This window comes from Geotrypetes seraphini, chromosome 1 (assembly GCF_902459505.1).
Source record: "Geotrypetes seraphini chromosome 1, aGeoSer1.1, whole genome shotgun sequence".
In the NCBI taxonomy this organism is placed as follows: Eukaryota; Metazoa; Chordata; class Amphibia; order Gymnophiona; family Dermophiidae; genus Geotrypetes; species Geotrypetes seraphini.
In genome coordinates this window covers 144,155,314-144,175,420 of record NC_047084.1, presented here as the reverse complement: position 1 = coordinate 144,175,420, position 20,107 = coordinate 144,155,314, and the positions used below count along the sequence as shown (strand labels likewise).

The 20,107-nt window shown below is 45.6% G+C and overlaps 1 protein-coding gene across 1 annotated transcript in view; it reads left to right on the top strand.

Moving 5' to 3' along the window:
* The first annotated feature begins 6,573 nt into the window (after positions 1-6,573).
* SLC7A11 (solute carrier family 7 member 11) overlaps positions 6,574-20,107 on the top strand; it is a 156,575-nt gene continuing 143,041 nt past the window's right edge. The window contains exon 1 of the mRNA XM_033939248.1: positions 6,574-6,853. Within this exon, the coding sequence (XP_033795139.1) occupies positions 6,574-6,853 (280 nt within the window). The remainder of the gene's footprint in view (positions 6,854-20,107) is intronic.

Genomic DNA, 20,107 nt, shown 5'->3' with positions numbered 1-20,107 from the left:
GTGTGTTGTGTGTGTGTTGTGTGTGTGTGTGTGTGTGTGTGATGCTGAAGCACAGATGGATTGCTCTGAGGATAGGGGTGTGTGTGTGTGTGTGTGTTGTGTGTGTGTGTGTTGTGTGTGTGTGTGTGTGTGTGTGTGTGATGCTGAAGCACAGATGGATTGCTCTGAGGATAGGGGTTTGGAGTAGAAGAGAACAGAGTAGATGTCTGGAGGAGACATTGATGAAATTTGATAACCGTTAGTTTTTAAATCATGATTAATTTTTTAAAAATTGCAATTAGTAATTAATGTACTAATTAGAGTTAACTGTGATTAACATACAGCCCTACTTTGTAACATATACCAAAAAATCAGGTAAAAATAAAGGATCGTGAATATGATATCCCACCTTTCTGTGGTACAACCAAAGTAGTTTACTTATATGAGCAAGTAGACATTTTATCTGTACGAGGGGGTGCTGAAAAGTTCTTAGCCCAACCAACTTCCTAAATTCTGAGCCTTATTTTGCCACTGTAACTGAAAAGAGTTATTTTGGAAAACGCCAATTTGCAGAATTGTAATGTTATGTTTTGACATTGTTTCAGATCACTGATTGAACCATGTCAATGAAAAAGTGTGGAATTTTCAAGAGCCATCATAAAGTTCCTATTCCTGCAGAAGAAAACTCCAAAGGAAATCCACGAATGCACAAACATTGAGTGACAAATGGCGATCAGTGAAGAAGTGGTGGGTAAACCTTCAGTGTAGCGATTTCGAGACTGAAGACGCAACAAGGTCTGGGAGGCCTCAAACGGTGTCAACTCCTGAAATTGTTGACCATGTCCATGACCTGATTTTGGCAGATTAACGAATAACGGCTAATCCAATTGCTGAGACGCTACAGATATCCAGGGAACATGTTGTGTGTATAATCCACGAGCTGCTGGATATGCAGAAGCTGTCAGCTCAGTGGGTGCCCAAATGTTTGAATGCTGATCAGAAACGACATCGAATGGACTCTTCCAGGTTGATTATGCAGCATTATCAGCAAGCTGGGGCCAATTTTTTTGGAACGACGAGTTATTGTTGATGACACATGGTTACACCACTAAGATACTGAGACAAAACAATGGTCCATGCAATGGTGGCACTCAGGTTCTCCAAGGCCAAAGAAATTCAAGGCCCAAAAGTTAGCAGGAAAGGTTATGACTGGTGTTGTTGTGAGGGTAGGAGATGCCCTCCTCTCCTTCCCTCGCTCCTTCCTCATATCCCCGCTCTTTCCCTGCCCCCCCACCATACTCGCCCCCTTCCTTTCTCTCCGTACCTCTTTAAATTTTTGCAGCTACTCCGGCCTGCTGCTTGTGCCAGCGTTGGCATTCCCTTGGAGGCCACTTCCTGGCCCTGTGACCTGGAAGTGATTTCAGAGGAGAGCCAGGTTTTCACGAACAGCAGGCGCTGGCGAAGATTTAAAGAGGTTTGGGGGAAGGGAGGGCGCCTGGCATGGGGGCAGAAAGGCGCTGGTGCCCCCATCAAGATGGCACCCAGGGCAGTCCTCCCCCCCCCTACCTCCCCCTTTACTACGCCACTGGTCATAATCACTTTGTTTTGGGATCAGGAAGGTGTTGTAATGACTAGGGAAATCTATTAAAAGGAAAGATACATGACTATTATTGCGATTCAATAAATGCAGTAATGACCTTATGACCTTATTGAATGTCTTACTAAACCCCAAACACTCCGCATTCATTCTCTCACATTTATACGTGGAACAAATATTTGCCCACCAAAATGTGTAATTGAGTCTGTCGTAACTCTTCCAGATACGTGTAACCATCTGGATGGCTACTCCCGTCATAATCAAGAAAAGCCGGCTTTTATGTCTGTCTAACGAAGGTATGATATGTAATAAGGTACCACAAATTATGGCTTCATAAGTTAACGGAATTGATGACTTTCTGCCGCGCAGGAGTTAAAAAATGGAACGCCCTCGTGGGACAAATATGGGTGACGGGTCAAAAGCGCGCGAGGACAAAGGCGTGCTGACAACCGAGCGTGGACAACTGAGCGCTGAAGAAAACCCGTATTTTAAAGGGCTCCGATGAGAGGTGTGGGCTTGATAAAAGGACCCCTTAGTAAAAGAGGGCCTTTATCATGGTTTTAGTTTCTAATAATGCTTTACCCTGATTTTTTTAGGATTATTTGTATGTCATGATGATTCTGTTTTTAAATTATGTATGTAACTTTGTGAACCGTTTAGCTATAAATGGTATAGAAACTTTTTAAATAAATACAATTAAGTACAAAAGAGGCGGTACGTAAGTTCCAATCTCTTTCCCTTTCCCTCCCTAAGGGCTCCTTTAACTAAGCTGCGCACGCTAGATGCTAACGCCTCCATAGAGCTGGCGTTAGTATTTCCACGCACGACAAAAAGGCGACCGCAGCTTAGTAAAAGGAGCCCTATATTGTCTTTATTCCTGAGCAAGTGCTGAAAATGACTAATGCGCGGACTTTGTGAGTTATACACAGAACTCTTGGCTAGTTTAAGCACGCACGTTCTGATATTTGTACAGCGGGAGGAGAGTTCCAGGTGTCGGCTAATTGACTTATCATTTCACTTCCCGGTGTCTCGACTGAGTTTACTCACCTTTTCCTGCAATGCCCAGAGGCTTGATAGAGAGTAGGAGGAATATGTAATTGGTGTCAGTTATCAGGAGAGTATGATGCAATTTACAAATATATGTTACTTTCCTGAACTGCAGACGTTGCTTTGAAACACTCAGATATAGACTTATAGGACAGTTTTTATCACACGCCACTTAATGAGAGGTTGCATAGTTTCTGTGGTTTTTAACAATCTATTAACTACAAAATCTGTAAATCTGAGTGTTAGGATTGTGAATTCATTGGCAACAGTCCATAGAAAGAGGTAGCAAACATATGCTTGTTATCAGCAAACATCGCCACGGGCCACAAGAGAACAGTGCATAATTAATGCTCATGCTTCTTAATGTTTTCAGAATTTTTATTTAATACATATGCTTGTGCATTTTGTGTGTGTGAGGGGGGGAAGGGAGGAGTGGGAGGAGAGGGGATTTTTTTGTCAGCAGATGACACTAAACTGGCTGGCCGGAGGGATACCTGTCTCTTCAAAATGGTGGGCCTTCCCCTCCTGGGATGCACTGGGGAGGGGCCTGAGGCTCTGATTGACCCAGCTGGTTTAAGACCCCTCCCATAGAAGGGGCCTTAGGTATCTGGGTCAATCAGAGGCTTAAGCTCCACTCTGGTGCATCCGAGGAGTGGCCTAAGGCTCTGATTGGCCCGGACACTTAAGGCCCCTCCCATAGGAGAGGCCTTAAACAACCTGGGCCAATCAGAGGCTCAGGCCCCTCCCTGGTGTATCCCAGGATGCATCAGGGAGGGGAAAGGCCTGCCATTTTGAAGAGGCAGGTCTGCTGGCCAGAGAGAGTAGGCCAGCCATCTAAGTAAAGTAAGGGGGAGAGGGCAAGGATCATCGGAGGTATGAGGGCAGGTTGCTTGGTGGCAGGAGAGAGTGGGCATGTCTCCTATTGTTGGGGGTGCAGTTGCTTGGCGGTGGGAGGGAATGGGCATCTCTACCGCTGCTGAGGGGGTGTTGGGACAGGTGTTGATTGGCAGTGGGAGGGAGTAGGCATCTCTCCCACTGCAGGGGAGAGTGGGCATTTCTCCTGCCAATCTTCATCTTCTGTTTTTTATTTTTATTTTTTTAATTATTATTTCAATTTTTGTGGTGATGGGTGAACATAAGAACATAAGAACATAAGAACTGCCATCTCCGGATCAGACCTTCGGTCCATCAAGTCCGGCGATCCGCACACGCGGAGGCCCCGCCAGGTGTACACCTGGCGTAATTTATAGTCCACCATATCTTTATATGCCTCTCTTAAGGAGATATGCATCTAGTTTGCTCTTGAAGCCTAGGACGGTCGATTCCGCAATAATCTCCTCTGGGAGGGCATTCCAGGTGTCAACCACTCTCTGAGTGAAGCAGAACTTCCTGACATTAGTCCTGAACCTGTCCCCCCTTAGCTTCATTACATGTCCTCTAGTCCGTGTCAAATTGGACAGTGTAAATAATCTTCTCTGCTCTATTTTGTCGATTCCTTTCAGTATTTTGAAGGTCTCGATCATATCCCCACGCATTCTCCTTTTCTCAAGGGAGAACAATCCTAGTGTTATAAGTCTATCCTCATATTCCAGTCTCTCCATACCCTTCACTAGTTTTGTTGCTCGTCTCTGCACCCTCTCCAGCAGTTTTATATCCTTCTTTAGGTAGGGAGACCAATGTTGGACGCAGTATTCCAAGTGTGGTCTGACCATTGCCCTATAAAGCGGCATTATAACTTTCTCCGATCTACTCGAGATTCCTTTCTTTATCATGCCCAACATTCTATTTGCCTTCTTTGCCGCTGCCGCGCATTGTGCCGACGGCTTCAGGGTCCTATCTATCAGTACACCCAGGTCTCTTTCTTGTTCACTCTTCCCCAGAGTTGCACCTGACATTGTATACTCGTATTCCTTATTTTTATTGCCTAAATGCATTACCTTGCATTTCTCCACATTGAACTTCATCTGCCATTTCTCCGCCCATGTTTCTAACCGACACAAGTCGCTCTGGAGTTTCTCTCTATCCTCCTGCGATCTGATTGCCCGGCATAGTTTTGTATCGTCTGCAAACTTGATGATCTCACTGGATGTTCCTTCCTCCAGGTCATTGATATAAATATTAAAAAGGATCGGCCCAAGTACCGAGCCCTGGGGTACACCACTAGTCACTTTCTCCCAGTCGGAGAACTTCCCATTTATGCCCACTCTCTGCTTTCGGTTTTCCAGCCATTTGCCTATCCATCTTTGTATATCTCCCTCTATGCCATGGCTTTGTAGTTTCCTGAGAAGTCTTTCGTGTGGAACTTTGTCGAACGCTTTCTGGAAGTCCAAGTATATTATGTCCACAGGCTTCCCACTATCAATTTGCTCGTTTACGGTCTCAAAAAATTGGAGTAAATTCGTCAAACATGATTTCCCTTTCCTGAATTCATGTTGACTGGGTTTCATCAAGTCGTGTGCGTCCAAATGCCGGACTATGCTATCCTTGATCAGTGCTTCAACCATCTTGCCGGGGTGTGTGTGTGAGCTGTCAAACCTTACTCTTCTCTCATTGTCTGAGCCAATCAGTGCTCAGGAACTGATCAGAAAGTAACGCAACAACAGCTCAGCCCTGTCGGTAAGTTTTGGCTGCAAATGTGGCACAATGAGGTTAGAGAATTGCTCGGCGATTATAGAGAATCGCTCGGGGGTGATTATTTCAACATTAATGACCTCGTTGTACTACATTTGCATGGCCGTATCGGAGACTGCTAGAAAACTTGGAAAAGACCTCGGTAATCCGTTTTGATAATCGGCTGCTAAAACACACGCGTGCCAAACTTGCCGGAACCGGTTTAGCGCATACGTTAAAGGCAGATTGTAGTTTTGAAAGAATCTGCCCCTCAAATCGGACAATTGCCTTGGGGGCCCCTACCCCAGGGAGCTCCAAAGCTCCCCACAGATGAAAAAAAAAAAAAAAAAATGCATCCTTCTGGCTAGATCTAAGGCCCCCCCCCCCCCTTCTCGAAGTATTGTCCGAACACCAGCCCTGGCTAACGAGGCCCTTCTCTCGGCCTGCTTCCCATGTTGTCAGCTGTAAGCCAGCGATGGCTGTGCCACCAGAGAGAGATAGGGCACGGGGCAACACAGTCCCTAATTATTCTTACACACCCCCACTATTTCTTTCTAATCTATATTAAAATTTTTATTGTTAACCGGTCAGATATTTATTTTATGATCGGGATATTAAAAACTAATAAACTTGGAAACTTGGAAACTTAAACGTCTCGCTCTCTTTGTTCCGGATAAAGGACGCTGGATCTTATAAACACACATTTCTAAACAGATTAACCCAAACAATGAAGTTCTATTTGAACTGCCTGAATGGGATAATAAAGGATTTTTTTTTTTTCTTTTCATTTATTTTCTGAGTTTTCAGCCAGGGTTTCTTTTTTTTTTTCTCCTTGTCACCATGATCAGCTTTGTGAGAGGGGAGTGGCCCTCCCCTCCGCCTCCAGATTCCTGTTTAAAATCGTGTTCTCTTGACTAGACTGTGCGTGTGTCTCTCTCTCTCTTTGATTTCCACCTTGTGCAACCAAGCTGCTTCTGTAAAAACTGCTGACTAATACCACGGCTTTCCATGTGGCTGATGCAAACCTGGCAAATTTGCATCATCATCCAGCCTCCCTGACCTAGCAAGCCAAGAAGCTTAAATGCTGCCCAAACCCATGCGGAAGCTGAGCTGGTCTCCAACGATAGGACAGCGAGCAAGCCTGAAGGAACAGGTGTCGGCGAGAAGTCCTATTCAGGAGCAGAGGTTGAAGAACACACAGGGATCAGCTACAAGCAGAGAAAACACCTGAGCTGGCCTGAAAGCCGAGGGGGGGGAGAGAGAGAGAGATTTCTGTTTTCTTGGGCTGTGAATTACTACCACCGCTATTATTTTTTAGCGCTGACACTCTGGCACTGAACATGGTTAGGAAACCTGCGATGGCTGTGTCCACAGTCTCTAATGACTACCTACAGGGTGAGGCCAACGGCGTGATGCCACAAATCAGCTACAAAGAGCCACCCAGGGAAGGACACGTGGTACTCAAGAAAAAAGTAACTCTGCTGCGTGGGATCTCCATCATCATTGGGACCATAATTGGAGCTGGGATCTTTATCTCCCCCAAGGGGATCCTGCAAAACACTGGCAGCGTGGGAATGTCGCTGGTGGTCTGGACAGCCTGTGGTGTCCTCTCTCTCTTTGGTAAGTCTTTGAAAAAAAAATATTTTTTTTTACAAAACCGTGTCGATGACAAACAACACGATGTTCAGGTGGGGTTTTGGCATGTAATATTTATTTTTTGGACAGAGGTTTGGGCACTTGGATATTTCATGTGGTCGTTGCATCGGAATGCATTCGGGTGAGATGGGCCTGCAAATGACAGGCATTCATGGAAGCCTCAAAGCGTAGAGATATTTTGAACATTCTTCCAGTGTTCCACTACCACACCAGCCACGGGGAGATGTATGGTGCTTTCAATTCAGGGTGTGCCATTGCGATGTAAAAGTTGTTACGTTGTATTTGAGAGACACCACTGTGAAGACAGATTGACGTGCTCAGGCTCTTTTGCTCATCCTCACAGCCAGGATGAGCCACGTGGAGTCTGCCATGTGGAGTCTGAGCCACGTGGAGTCTGCCACTTGACAGCTAGCCTCTGAGGCTGGTTTATGAAACCTGAATAAACCAACCACTCTGTATTCAAAATGACAAATATTTGAAGGAAAGATCTCTATTTTTACTTGCATATTGATAACTTTTGAACGTATCAATTGACTCTACAAATATAACATGCTTCTCACTTAGCTGGAAAGAACAGAGATGCTCATGTTCCGAGAGTCTAGTGTACAGGCAGTCCCCAGTTTAAGAACGCTCGACTTACGTCAAGCTTGTACTGATGAACAGGGGTATTGCCTCTCCCTTCCTCTGGCTGGCTCCCTCCTCCCAGCGGCACTTCTGTTGGCAAAGCCGCAAGTTACAGCTCCAGCATATAGTCCCCTGGTCTTCACAAAGCTGTGATTGGCAGCTAGTGCATGCGACCTGCTGACCTGGAATCCTTCCCTCTGACCCAAGAAGAGCCCTTAACTTCTGCTCTTCTTGTATATTTTGTCACACACAGTCATGTATAGAAACATGACGGCAGATAAAGGCCAAATGGCCCATCTAGTCTGCCCATCCTCAGTAACCATTATGTCTTTCTCTCTCTAAGAGATCCTACGTGCCTATCCCAAGCTCTCTTGAATTCAGACACTGTCTCCATCTCCACCACCTCTTCTGGGAGACTGTTCCACACACCTACCACCCTTTCTGTAAAAAAGTATTTCCTTAAATTACTCCTAAACCTATCACCTCTTAATGTCATCCTATGCCCTCTCATTGCAGAGCTTCCTTTCAAATGAAAGAGACTCGACTCATGCGCATTTACATCATGTAGGTATTTAAACGTCTCTATCATATCTCCCTTCTCCCGCCTTTCCTCCAAAGTATACAGATTGAGATCTTTAAATCTGCCCCCATACGCCTTGTGACGAAGACCACACACCTTTGGACCGACTCCATCCTTTAGTGTGGGCAGACTGGATGGGCCATGGCCCTTTTCTGCCGTCATGTTCTATGTTTCTATGATCCAAGTTTCCAAGTTTATTATAAGTTTTGATTAATCGCCTATTCCAAATTCTAAGCGATGTACAGTTAAAAATTACAAAGTCGAGGGACACAAACATGACTAACAAAATTATTACTAAACATATTAAAATTTAAATAAATACATAACATGACATACCATAACTAACAAAACTAATATTAAACATATTAAAATTCAATAAGTACGTACAAGGTCAAAAAGAGGGAAAGTTAAGAGAAGAAGTACAATTCAATTCAAAAGTAACAACTAAGGTAAATAACACATTGGGAGAGGGGAGAGACATTCATTATAATATAAGGAAGAATTAAAAGCATAGGCAATTCATTTAATCCTTGAATGCATCTTTAAAAAGAAAACCCTTAAGTTTACTCTTAAATTTATCTCTTAAATAAGTTGGAAGGGAATTCCAAGCTTGAGGAGCCGTAACCGAGAAGATAGATTGACGCCGCGTATTAATAACTTTTAAAGAAGGGACAAACAGTAAATGTTGATCAGTTGACCGTAGTACTCTCAAAGTAGTGTAAGGAATCAAAACTTTATGAATGAATGCTGGGGTTTTAAATACTATGGACTTAAAAGTAAGCATACATAATTTATACATAATTCGATGAGCTACTGGAAATCAATGTGCCTTCTCAAGATCAATAAAAGAAAAATAAACACTGCCTTAACACATGTAAAAAATTAGAAATAAACACGACAAAGCATAAAAACAAATTGAATAAGCTAGAAACCAAGCATAAAGCAAAATGAAACCAAAACTAAAAGAGGCAGTATAGCCTACCTCTAAATCAGACGCCATCTTGAAAGAATAGTTAAGCTCTGGAACAAGTTGCTAGAGGTTGTGGTAAAAGTGGTTAAAGTAGTTGTTTTTAAGAAAGGTTTGGATAATTCCTGGAGGAAAAGTCCACAGTCTTTAATTGAGACAGACATGTTGCTACTCTTTAGGTTTGGGCCAGGTACTAGGGACCTGGATTGGCCACCGTGAAAACAGGCTATTGGGCTTGATGGACCATTGGTCTGACCCAGTATGGCTGTTCTTATCCTCCTACGTGCACCAAGTAAGGACAATCAAGCCATTGTAACATCACTGATGAGGTTGGCTCTGATGCATTATGACATCACAATCTCAGCTCTGGAATGTTGCTCTCATTGGGGTTCTAGAATTTTGCTCTTCTTTGAGATGCTGGGATGTTGCTACTCTTTGGGTTTTGGCCAGGTACTAGGGACCTGGATTGGTTCACCATGAGAAGGGGCTACTGGGCTTGATGGACCATTGGTCTGACCCAGTATGGCTGTTCTTATCCTCCTACGTGCGCCAAGTAAGGACAATCAAGCCATTGTAACATCACTGATGAGGTTGGCTCTGAGGCATTATGACATCACAATCTCAGCTCTGGAATGTTGCTCTCATTCGGGTTCCGGAATCTTGCTCTTCTTTGAGATGCTGGAATGTTGCTACTTTTTGGGTTTTGGCCAGGTACTAGGGACCTGGATTGGCCACCTTGAGAACGAGCTACTGGGCTTGATGGACCATTGGTCTGACCCAGTAAGGCTATTCTTATATTCTTATTGTGTTTTTAACTGAGAGTGTTGGTGACTGAAATCTATTATGTCTACTGCTATATCTTCTGTCTTTGGAACTTGTATGTGCGAGTACATCTTTTATTAACCATTGACAACTCATTCTGGGAGAAATTAAGTTACACAGGCAGACTCATTCTGTATGGACGGAATCCTGATCCAGCTTAATTATTAGTGACTTGTTGATTATTTAAGTTGTTTTGGTTAAATGAATTTTGAATTAAGGATTTGGAGTCTCATTAATAAAACACAACCACAGGTTTACACTACAAAGACATGCTAGAGCAGAAAATCAAGCAGAGGCTTTGATACAAGTAGTTATTTGAATACTGGTCTGAATATTGACGGTCACCGGCAAAGGGCCGGTGACTGTATTATACCTGGATATTTGATGCATGTAGTTGCATTGTTAGATGGGGGAGGGGGCGGAATGTCCCAGGTACCATCTTGGTTGAGGCACTGACATCTCTCTGCCCCCGCTTCCCCCATGCCATGCTCACACCCTCACTTCCCTGTCACCTGTACCTCTTTAAAATCTTTGCCCCTACACCACTCTCGCCCCCTCCATTTCCCCCCCCCCCCGTACCTCTTTAAATATTCAGTAGCGCAAGAAACTTCTCCGGCCTGCTGCTTTTGCTGACCTGGCTCCCCTCTGAAATACAACACCGAGAGGAGAGAAAAAAATTACTTAATTAAACATCACGTTTCTAAAAGAAAAAAAAAAATGAGAGAAAGTTCATATGCTTATGGTGTTTTTGCATTTATCAAAGAACAAGGAAAAGGACCTCAAACACCCAAACCTCACCCTCCAATGAGGGTCTTACTGGGGTATGTTTTTTTATCATCAGTCCAAAAGGATCTCTGTGTGGCCTTTGGCCATGAACCACTACAAGTTAAGTGCTTTTGGGGTTTTTTTTTCCTCAAAGGTAGGGAGAACGAGAGGGCACTCTCTAAAGATGAAAGGGGATAGATTCCGTATGAACGTAAAGAAGTTCTTCTTCACCCAGAGAGTGGTAGAAACCTGGAACGCTCTTCCGGAGTCTGCTATAGGGGAAAACACCCTCCAGGGATTCAAGACAAAGTTGGACAAGTTCCTGCTGAACCGGAATGTACGCAGGTGAGGCTGGACTCATTTAGAGCACTGGTCTTTAATAATAATAATAACTTTATTCTTCTATACCGCCATAGTTGAACGACTTCTAGACCTGGGGGCCGCCATAGTCAGATGACTTCTTTGATCTGGAGGCTGCTGCGTGAGCGGACAGCTGGGCACGATGGACCACTGGTCTGACCCAGCAGCGGCAATTCTTATGTTCTTATGACTATGTGGATATAGTTTTAAAATTTTTTGGTGAAAATATTCACTGGATTTTTGCAATAAATAAATTAATAATATTAAATAATTAAAAAAATTAACAAGGTTTTTTGGACCGATGATAAAAATCATACCCCAATAAGACACTCATTGGAGGGTGAGGTTTGGGTGTTTGAGGTCCTTTTCCTTGTTCTTTGATAAATGCAAAAACACCATAAGCATATGAACTCCTCTGACATCACTTCCAGGAAGTGATGTCGGAGGGAAAGCCAACTCCGGCACCAGCAGCAGGCTGGAGAATCTGCTCGCGCTGATGAAGATTTAAAGACGTATGAGGAGACGGGAGGGCGCAAATGTGGCATTGGAGGGGTTGAAGGAGTGGGGAGGGGTGGAGAGGAGGGCCTCCTACCCTTGCTATGCCACTGGGGGGGTGATTATTGAGGAATCTGCCCGACAATAGCCAGGCCCCTGAAGCAGTCACAGAATCTATGAAAGAGTAGTACCGGTGTGCAGAGCCTGGGCTCTCTCGTGAATACTTGGGGAGAATGGGTAAATTGTAGCAGGCAGTACCACCCGAGTGCTCACTGGGGAAAAAAAGTTGTAATCCTGACTCTTATGCTAGGCCAGGGGTGTCAAAGTCCCTCCTCGAGGGCTGCAATCCAGTCGGGTTTTCAGGATTTCCCCAATGAATATGCATGAGATCTATTTGCATGCACTGCTTTCATTGTATGCTAATAGATCTCATGCACATTCATTGGGGAAATCCTGAAAACCCGACTGGATTGCGGCCCTCGAGGAGGGTACTTTGACACCCCTGTGCTAGGTGATAGCTGGTCCCACATTATCCGGGTTTTCTTTTTTTAAATTTCTATTAATCATTACTAAATGATGTCATTGTTCTCGTAGCCTAATATAATATTGCAGGCCTCCTGCCAATGCTCTGTAACAACCCAGACCATGGAATATCCCTAAGCACAGTTTATGGTAATGCATGTGCTCAGTGGTAAGCATTGTTGGGAAAGAGGACGGTGTGGCCTAGTGGTTACATGGTTGCAAGAACAGGAACAAAGGGAACCAGTGTTCAAGTCCCACCACTCCTTGCTGACACTTGCTCTGGTCGTGGGCAAGTTTGTAATCTGTGCTACTTTAGATGGCAGCTCAGATTGCAAGTTGCCGAGGGCCAAGAACGTATCGAACCGGAGAAACATGCTGCAAGTCGCTTCCAACTAACATTAGAGAGATGGTTGAGAAATGCAACAAGGATGACTTAGTTGCTGCGTACAGAATTAATCAACGCTGCTTATAAATAGTGCCTTCGGCTCAGGATTTTGAGCTGGCATGCGTACACAGCATGGCATAATGAGGGCACTGCATTGATGTGGAAGTTTGTGGTGCAGTGGTTAGAGCTAAAGCCTCAGCACCCTGAGGCTGTGGGCTCGAATCCCACACTGCTCCTTGTGACCCCGGGGCAAGTCACTTAATCCCCAATGCCCCAGGTACATTAGTCAGTGTAGGAGCCCACCGGGACAATTAGGGAAAAATGCTTCAGTACCTGAATAATTTGTAATCTGCATAGAATTGCAGGATAGGCAGAATATAAATTATTAAAATAATGTTGGGTTGCCAGATTTTCTGTTTGGAAAATCTGGACCCCCCCCCAGACCCAACCGCAGACCCGCCCAGTTCCACCCATCCCCGCCCGCCCTAGCCCCCCCGCCTGCTTTTGTCAGGCAGGAGCGCCTCTGGGTATGCGCAGATGCGACACAATGACTTCACGTGTACGCACATGAGCATGTTACATCATCGCGTGCCATGCGCTGTTTCCTGCCTGCCCGACGATGATTTGTTGGACGCTTTTCAAAAACAGGACAAAGTGCCAGGTTTTGTAAAGCCATTCGGACCCTCAGACATGTCATCAAAAGGAGGATGTGGTTCCCCATAATCTGAAGAATCTGTCCCTGTCTACCTTTTCTATACCCTTCGGTATCTTGAAGGTTTCTATCATGTCTCCTCTAAGTCTCCGCTTTTCCAGGGAGAACAGCCCCAGCTTTTTCAGTCTGTCAGTATACGAGAGGTTTTCCATACCCTTTATATACTGACAGACTGAAAAAGCTGGGGCTGTTCTCCCTGGAAGAGCGGAGACTTAGAGGAGACATGATAGAAACCTTCAAGATGCTGAAGGGTATAGAGAAGGTAGACAGGGACAGATTCTTCAGATTATGGGGAACCACAAGTACAAGGGGGCACTCGGAGAAATTAAAAGGGGACAAGTTTAGAACAAATGCCAGAAAGTTCTTTTTCACCCAGAGGGTGGTGGATACATGGAATGCGCTTCTGGAGGCTGTGATAGGCCGGAGCACGTTACAAGGCTTCAAAGAAGGTTTGGATAGGTTCCTAGAGGATAAAAGAATTCAGGGGTACAGATAGGAGTAGAGGTAGGTTATAGGGATAGTCTGGGACCACTGCTCAGGCAATGGGCCTGATGGGCCGCCGCGGGAGCGGACCGCTGGGCGAGATGGACCTCTGGTCTGCCTCAGCGGAGGCAGCTTCTTATGTTCTTATCTCCGGGGAAATCCAGACGTTCATGTATCCTACAGAAAGAAGAGTTCATTTTTGATAAATGCCCAATAATCCCTCAACACAGTAACAAATTAGAACAGAGATGGCTAAGAGAAGTGAATGATTTGGCAACAGCTTACATTTCTGTTTTCTATATGAGAACATAAGAACATAAGAATTGCCGCTGCTGGGTCAGACCTGTGGTTCATCATGCTCAGCAGTCCGCTCTCGCGGCAGCCCCCAGGTCAAAGACCAGAGCCCTAACTGAGATCAACCCTACCTGTGTACATTCCGGTTCAGCTGGAACTTGTCCAACCTTGTCTTGAATCCCTGGAGGGTGTTTTCCCCTACAACGGACTCCGGAAAAGCGTTCCAGGCTGGGTGAAGAAGAACTTCCTTACGTTTGTACAGAATCTATCCCCTTTTAACGTCCGAAAGTGCCCTCTCGTTCTCTCCACCTTGGAAAGGGTGAACAACCTGTCTTTATCTACTAAGTCTATTCCCTTCATTATCTTGAAGGTTTCAATCATGTCCTCTTTCAGTCTCCTCTTTTCAAAGGAGAAGAGGCCCAGTTTCTCTAATCTCTCACTTTACGGCAATTCCTCCATAAGAACATAAAAATTGCCACTGCTGGGTCAGACCAGTGGTCCATCGTGCCCAGCAGTCCGCTCATGCGGCAGCCCTCCGGTCAAAGACCAGCGCCCTGAGTCCAGCCTCACCTGTGTGCGTTCCAGTTCAGCAGGAACTTGTCCAACCTTGTCTTGAATCCCTGGAGGGTGTTTTCCCCTATAACAGACTCCGGAAGAGCGTTCCAGCTTTCTACCACCCTCTGGGTGAAGAAGAACTTCCTTACATTTGTACGGAATCTATCCCTTTTAACTTTAGAGAATGCCCTCTCGTTCTCTCTACCTTGGAGAGGGTGAACAACCTGTCTTTATCTACTAAGTCTATTCTCTTCATTATCTTGAATGTTTCGATCATGTCCCCTCTCAGTCTCCTCTTTTCAAGGGAGAAGAGGCCCAGTTTCTCTAATCTCTCACTGTACGGCAACTCCTCCAGCCCCTTAACCATTTTAGTCGCTCTTCTCTGGACACTTTCGAGTAGTACTGTGTCCTCCTTCATGTACGGCGACCAGTGCTGGATGCAGTATTCCAGGTGAGGGCGTACCACGGCTGGGTACAGCGGCATGATAACCTTCTCCGATCTGTTTGTGATCCCCTTCTTAATCATTCCTAGCATTCTGCTCGCCCTTTTCCACCCGGATGACTTCATTGACTTGTCGACCAGTACTCTTTCCTGGAGTGTCTCTCCAAGTACTGCACCGGACATCCTGTATCCGTGTATAAGATTTTTATTACCGTCGTGCATCACCTTACACTTATCCACATTAAACCTCATTTGCCATGTCGTGGCCCATTTCTCGAGCATGTTTACGTCGCGTTGCAGGTCTTCGCAATCCTCCTGCGTCCTCTGAATAACTTCGTATCGTCTGCAAATTTAATCACCGGTTACCAGACGTCCGGATTTCTTCAGACAGGTCCTCTTTTTAGAGGACTGTCCAGGCGTCCAGATGGCTTTTCAAAATCAGGCACTTTGTCCAGGTTTTGAAAAGCTTCGTGCTCAGGACCTGCCTCCGGAGATCATCTGAGCAAGCGTGGCTGCAACGCAGTGATGTCACATGCATGCTCGCATGGTTGTGACATCATTGTGTCATACCTACGCATGCGCAGATACCCTCCCAACGCAGCTCCGAGCACGAGAAGAGGATGGGGGCAGGGCGGGGTTGGGTAGAACTGGATGGGCCTGGGGGGCGGAGCCATGGGTCCAGATTTTATAATCGTAAAAATCTGGTAACCCTAATATGGAGCAACCCAAAGTTGCATAGTAAATGACGGCAGGTGAAGACCAATAGGATCCATTCATCCCTCTGTGCCCTGTCAAACCAAAATTAAGGGGTCCCTCTCCTAAGCTGCCTTAGGGACTAGGTTGCAACTAACACAGCAATAAATCTATGCAAATGCTAACCCCGCACTAAACCCTCTCCCCCCCTTTTACTAAACCGTAATGTGGTTTTAAGTAACATAGTAACATAGTAACATAGTAGATGACGGCAGATAAAGACCCGAATGGTCCATCCAGTCTGCCCAACCTGATTCAATCTAATTTTTTTTTTTTTTTTTTTTTCTTCTTAGCTATTTCTGGGCGAGAATCCAAAGCTTTACCCGGTACTGTGCTTGGGTTCCAACTGCCGAAATCTCTGTTAAGACTTACTCCAGCCCATCTACACCCTCCCAGCCATTGAAGCCCTCCCCTGCCCATCCCCCACCAAACGGCCATACACAGCCGGCTATGGTGGTAGCAGCCCAGACGCTCATAGAATTCTTATTAGCGTCGGAGCTGTTACTGCCGCAATAGGCTCTAAAAACTGTGCTAGGGTGTAGTATAAGTAATTTTTCTAATATTTTGGAGGGGGGGGGTGTCATGGGTGGAAAGTGAGTAGTCCTGCATTAACTATTTAGCACAGCAAAATTGCCGTGGACTAAGGCCCCGATTCTATAAAAAGCGCCTACTGTTATGCACCTAAATCAGTCGCACGACTAATCCGCGCGAGACAATTTTGTATTGTCAGATTTACACGGTTTACATGAGTAACATGCATAAAATCTGACAATACAAACATAATTATTATTATTAAAACAAATCCTACTGGCACCTAATTCGGTTTAGATGCCATGTGATAAGAAAGCACCTGTGCTGGAAGGGAGAGGTCAGGATACAACAAGACCTTTTATTCTTCTTAGTTTGCCTCACACTTTGCAGAAAGTTAGCTTGGCTTATCTCGGGCCAAGAAGTTCAGGCATCCATCCTTTTCCCACAGCTCTGCCCTCCGCTGAAGTCTAGGGAAAAATCAGGAGTTCTCCTCTCTCTCGGGGACCTCTCTGAACTGTTCCCAGGCTCATGCATATATTCTCCTCTCCGTCTGAGGAGCGGCCCTGTAACTCAGCAGGATGGCTGCGCCAAGTGCATCCTGGGAGCTGTACTTTCCACACTACTGGGCCAGCACCCTCTGCTGCCCAGTGAAAGAATGACATCATTACTGAGGGAGAAACCCTGACTTTTTTTACATGCCGCCGGGTGCAATTCAATAAAGAACTTTGATTGACATACGGTAGGTGCCCTTTTAAAAGATGCCTGCCGAACTAGGCGCCATTTATAGACTCAGGCCATAACTGGATGGATAGATACCTTATGAGCCGTTGCCCTATATAATGGGTGTTGGCGATGCTGATGTGGTGTTGTTTTAAAAAAATAGCCATGCGGTAATGGCAGTATCAGTGCACGGCCATTCATGCAAAAAAAAAGAAAAAAGCCATTTTTACAGCCGAGCTAAAAATGGCTTTAGTGTGCAGGAAAGATGAGCAGCATCAGGGTATGCTAAGGCCACTTTTTACTGCAGCTTAGTCAAAGGACCTCTTAATGACCTTCACACTTTAAATAAGGCATAGAAGGGCATAAGCTACACAGAACAGCAGGTACAACTCTAGATACTTTGTGGGGCAGATCGATTGGAGGGACTTATAACCATTCTATAGTGCTGCCTATGTTCAGTATCATTACACTTATTATTGGTTTAGAGACCAGCCGGCAGTTTGGAGGGGCTAGTTTGCTGAAAGCTCAAATGACAAAGCTAAGTTATCTGTGCAGGCGGGAGCGTAGGAGCCGAAACTAGGTCAAGTTTAATATGTATATGCTGGCAGATGCTGAAACTAACCATTACTGATTATAATACGTGCCGCGGTCAGTGTTAGGAACTTCCACAGGAAGGTTCAGATTCTGGAGCTAAAGGGGACACAGCACAACGTGAGCAAGCGCTTATGAGTTAACTTGCAATCTAGTTTGCGAGCCTGTCGCTAGGCCAGCGGTGCAAGAAGTGCCTGCAGCTTGTTTATTTTGCCACCCAAACTGGATTTTGCAGCTCAAGCGGTGGGAGGACCAAACGCGGTTCAGATGTGTAATTATTCAGAGCTATTATTAAAGCATTCTTTCTAATCGCTGTACTGGGAACGTCACAGCGCGGGCAGAGCTGAGTGCCCACACGGAACTAAGGAAAGCTTCTGTCAGCTGTACCCAGCGGCAATGAACCACCCCACCCCCCACCTAAAGACTGGCTCTAAAGTCAGGGTAATCATGATATTCGGTTCAAAGAGCTCACAAGGGATCAGAGCAGAGATTCCAGCCTTTTAGTACAGAGCGAGGGTGCTAGGCCTATTCTTAGCAGGTGCAGCAGCCAGTTCAGCCTGAAATTCAAGTCTCCTCACTCGTGTCCAAGCGTGCAGTCTGTACATTTCCCACACTTTTAGCACAGATGGTTACCGAAGGGGATCCTGGTGTACCGTGCACGAGAAGTGTAGCTTGCCTGCTCAGTCTGGGAGGGGGGTAGAAATGAACATAAGAACATAAGACTTGCCTCTGTCGAGTCAGACCGGAGGTCCATCGTGCCCGGCAGTCCGCTCATGTGGCGGCCCCTCAGGTCCAGGACCTGATAGTGCTCCTACCCTATGGAAGCCGATTCAGCACTAGCGCTGGGAGCATTTTTTTTATTTTTTTTTTAGGGTTACCACCTAGGCCCCTAACCTGCCTCTGTTTTGTCCTAGCAAAGCAGGCTCAGCTTCCACCGCTGCTCTTTGTGATCTCAGGCAAATGACAGTCACCGAAGCCTCTGTTGCCTCAGGCACAAAATTAGATTGGAAGCCCTCCAGGGACAAGGAAATATGTAGCATACCTGAATATAACTCCCTTGAACTGCTACCGTAAAGGTGACAGCTAAATCCAAAATAGTAACAAATAATAATGGTGGAACTCTCTCTCTCTCTCTAACCCCATCCCCCACACCAGATCAATATTCAAACCATTTGTCAACAGCAGGTGGTGTTATCCGGATAAGTGGACAAATGCTTGGTTTTGGAAAGTCCGTTCCTCTAAAAAGAGGTTTTCACAGACATTTGGTAACCCTAAGACCACTGCAGCTACAGCAATGCCCACTGGGATCGGGGGGCTTACTGAACCTAATACAGAACATAAGAATTGCCGCTACTGGGTCAGACCAGTGGTCCATCGTGCCCAGCAATCCGCTCATGCGGCGGCCCTCTGGCCAAAGACCAGCGCCCTAACTGAGACTAGCCCTACCTGCGTACGTTCTGGTTCAGCAGGAACTTGTCTAACTTTGTCTTGAATCCCTGGAGGGTGTTTTCCCCTATAACAGCCTCCGGAAGAGCGTTCCAGCTTTCCACCACTCTCTGGGTGAAGAAGAACTTCCTTACGTTTGTACGGAATCGATCCCCTTTTAACTTTAGAAAGTGCCCTCTCGTTCTCCCTACCTTGGTGAGGGTGAACAACCTGTCCTTATCTACTAAGTCTATCCCCTTCAGTACCTCGAATGTTTCGATCATGCCTTCAATGTTGTGTCTACCATCACTCCCAGGTCTCTTTCAAGGTTACTTACCCCTTGCAGTGATCCCCCCATTTTGTAGCTGAACATCGGGTTCTTTTTCCCTACATGCATGACCTTGCATTTCCCTATGCTAAAGCTCATTTGCCACTTTTTGGCCCACTCTTCCAGTGTCGTTAGGTCCCTTTGCAGATCTTCGCAGTCTTCCGTGGTTTTAACCCTGCTGTAGAGTTTGGTGTCATCCGCAAATGATTCATTAGTGCAGACAAGAGGCAATAATATTCTTATTGGGGAATTGCATCCTAATTGCAGCTGCCTAGTGACACTTAAGTTTGGGATCCGTGCCCGATTTTTATTTTGTAATTGGCTTATTTTGTATGGTAATTGACCATGTCAGTTTTCAGCTACACAAACAAGCAAACAAAATTAATAAATGTAAAAGCTTGACACCAAACTCTTAGGAAGCCTAGCACTCTATAATCTGATTAATGTACCTGGGGCAATGGAGTGTGAAGTGACTTGCCCAGGGTCACAAAGAGCGGTGTAGGGCCATGCGGGAGCGCAAAAAGCTCACTCCTGCCTTGTGCACCACTGGCTGCAGGATATGATGAGGCAGCCGCCCAGCGAGGGATGGGCAGGAGCGTGAAAGGTACAGGGGTGTGTTTGTGTACATAAAAAAATGTTAGTCGGCCTACCACTAGACCACCAGAGGCGGGACAGGGCAAGGCGGTGGGACAGGGTACAGAGCCTGGCAGAGAGTGAGGGGGGCTGAGTGCAGAGCCTGGTATATTTTATTAAAGATATTAGTACACAATTTGGTTCAGAATGGTTTTTTTCTTGGTTTTCCTCCTCTAAACCTAGGTGCGTCTTATGGTCAGGTGCGTCTTATAGTGCGAAAAATACGGGTAC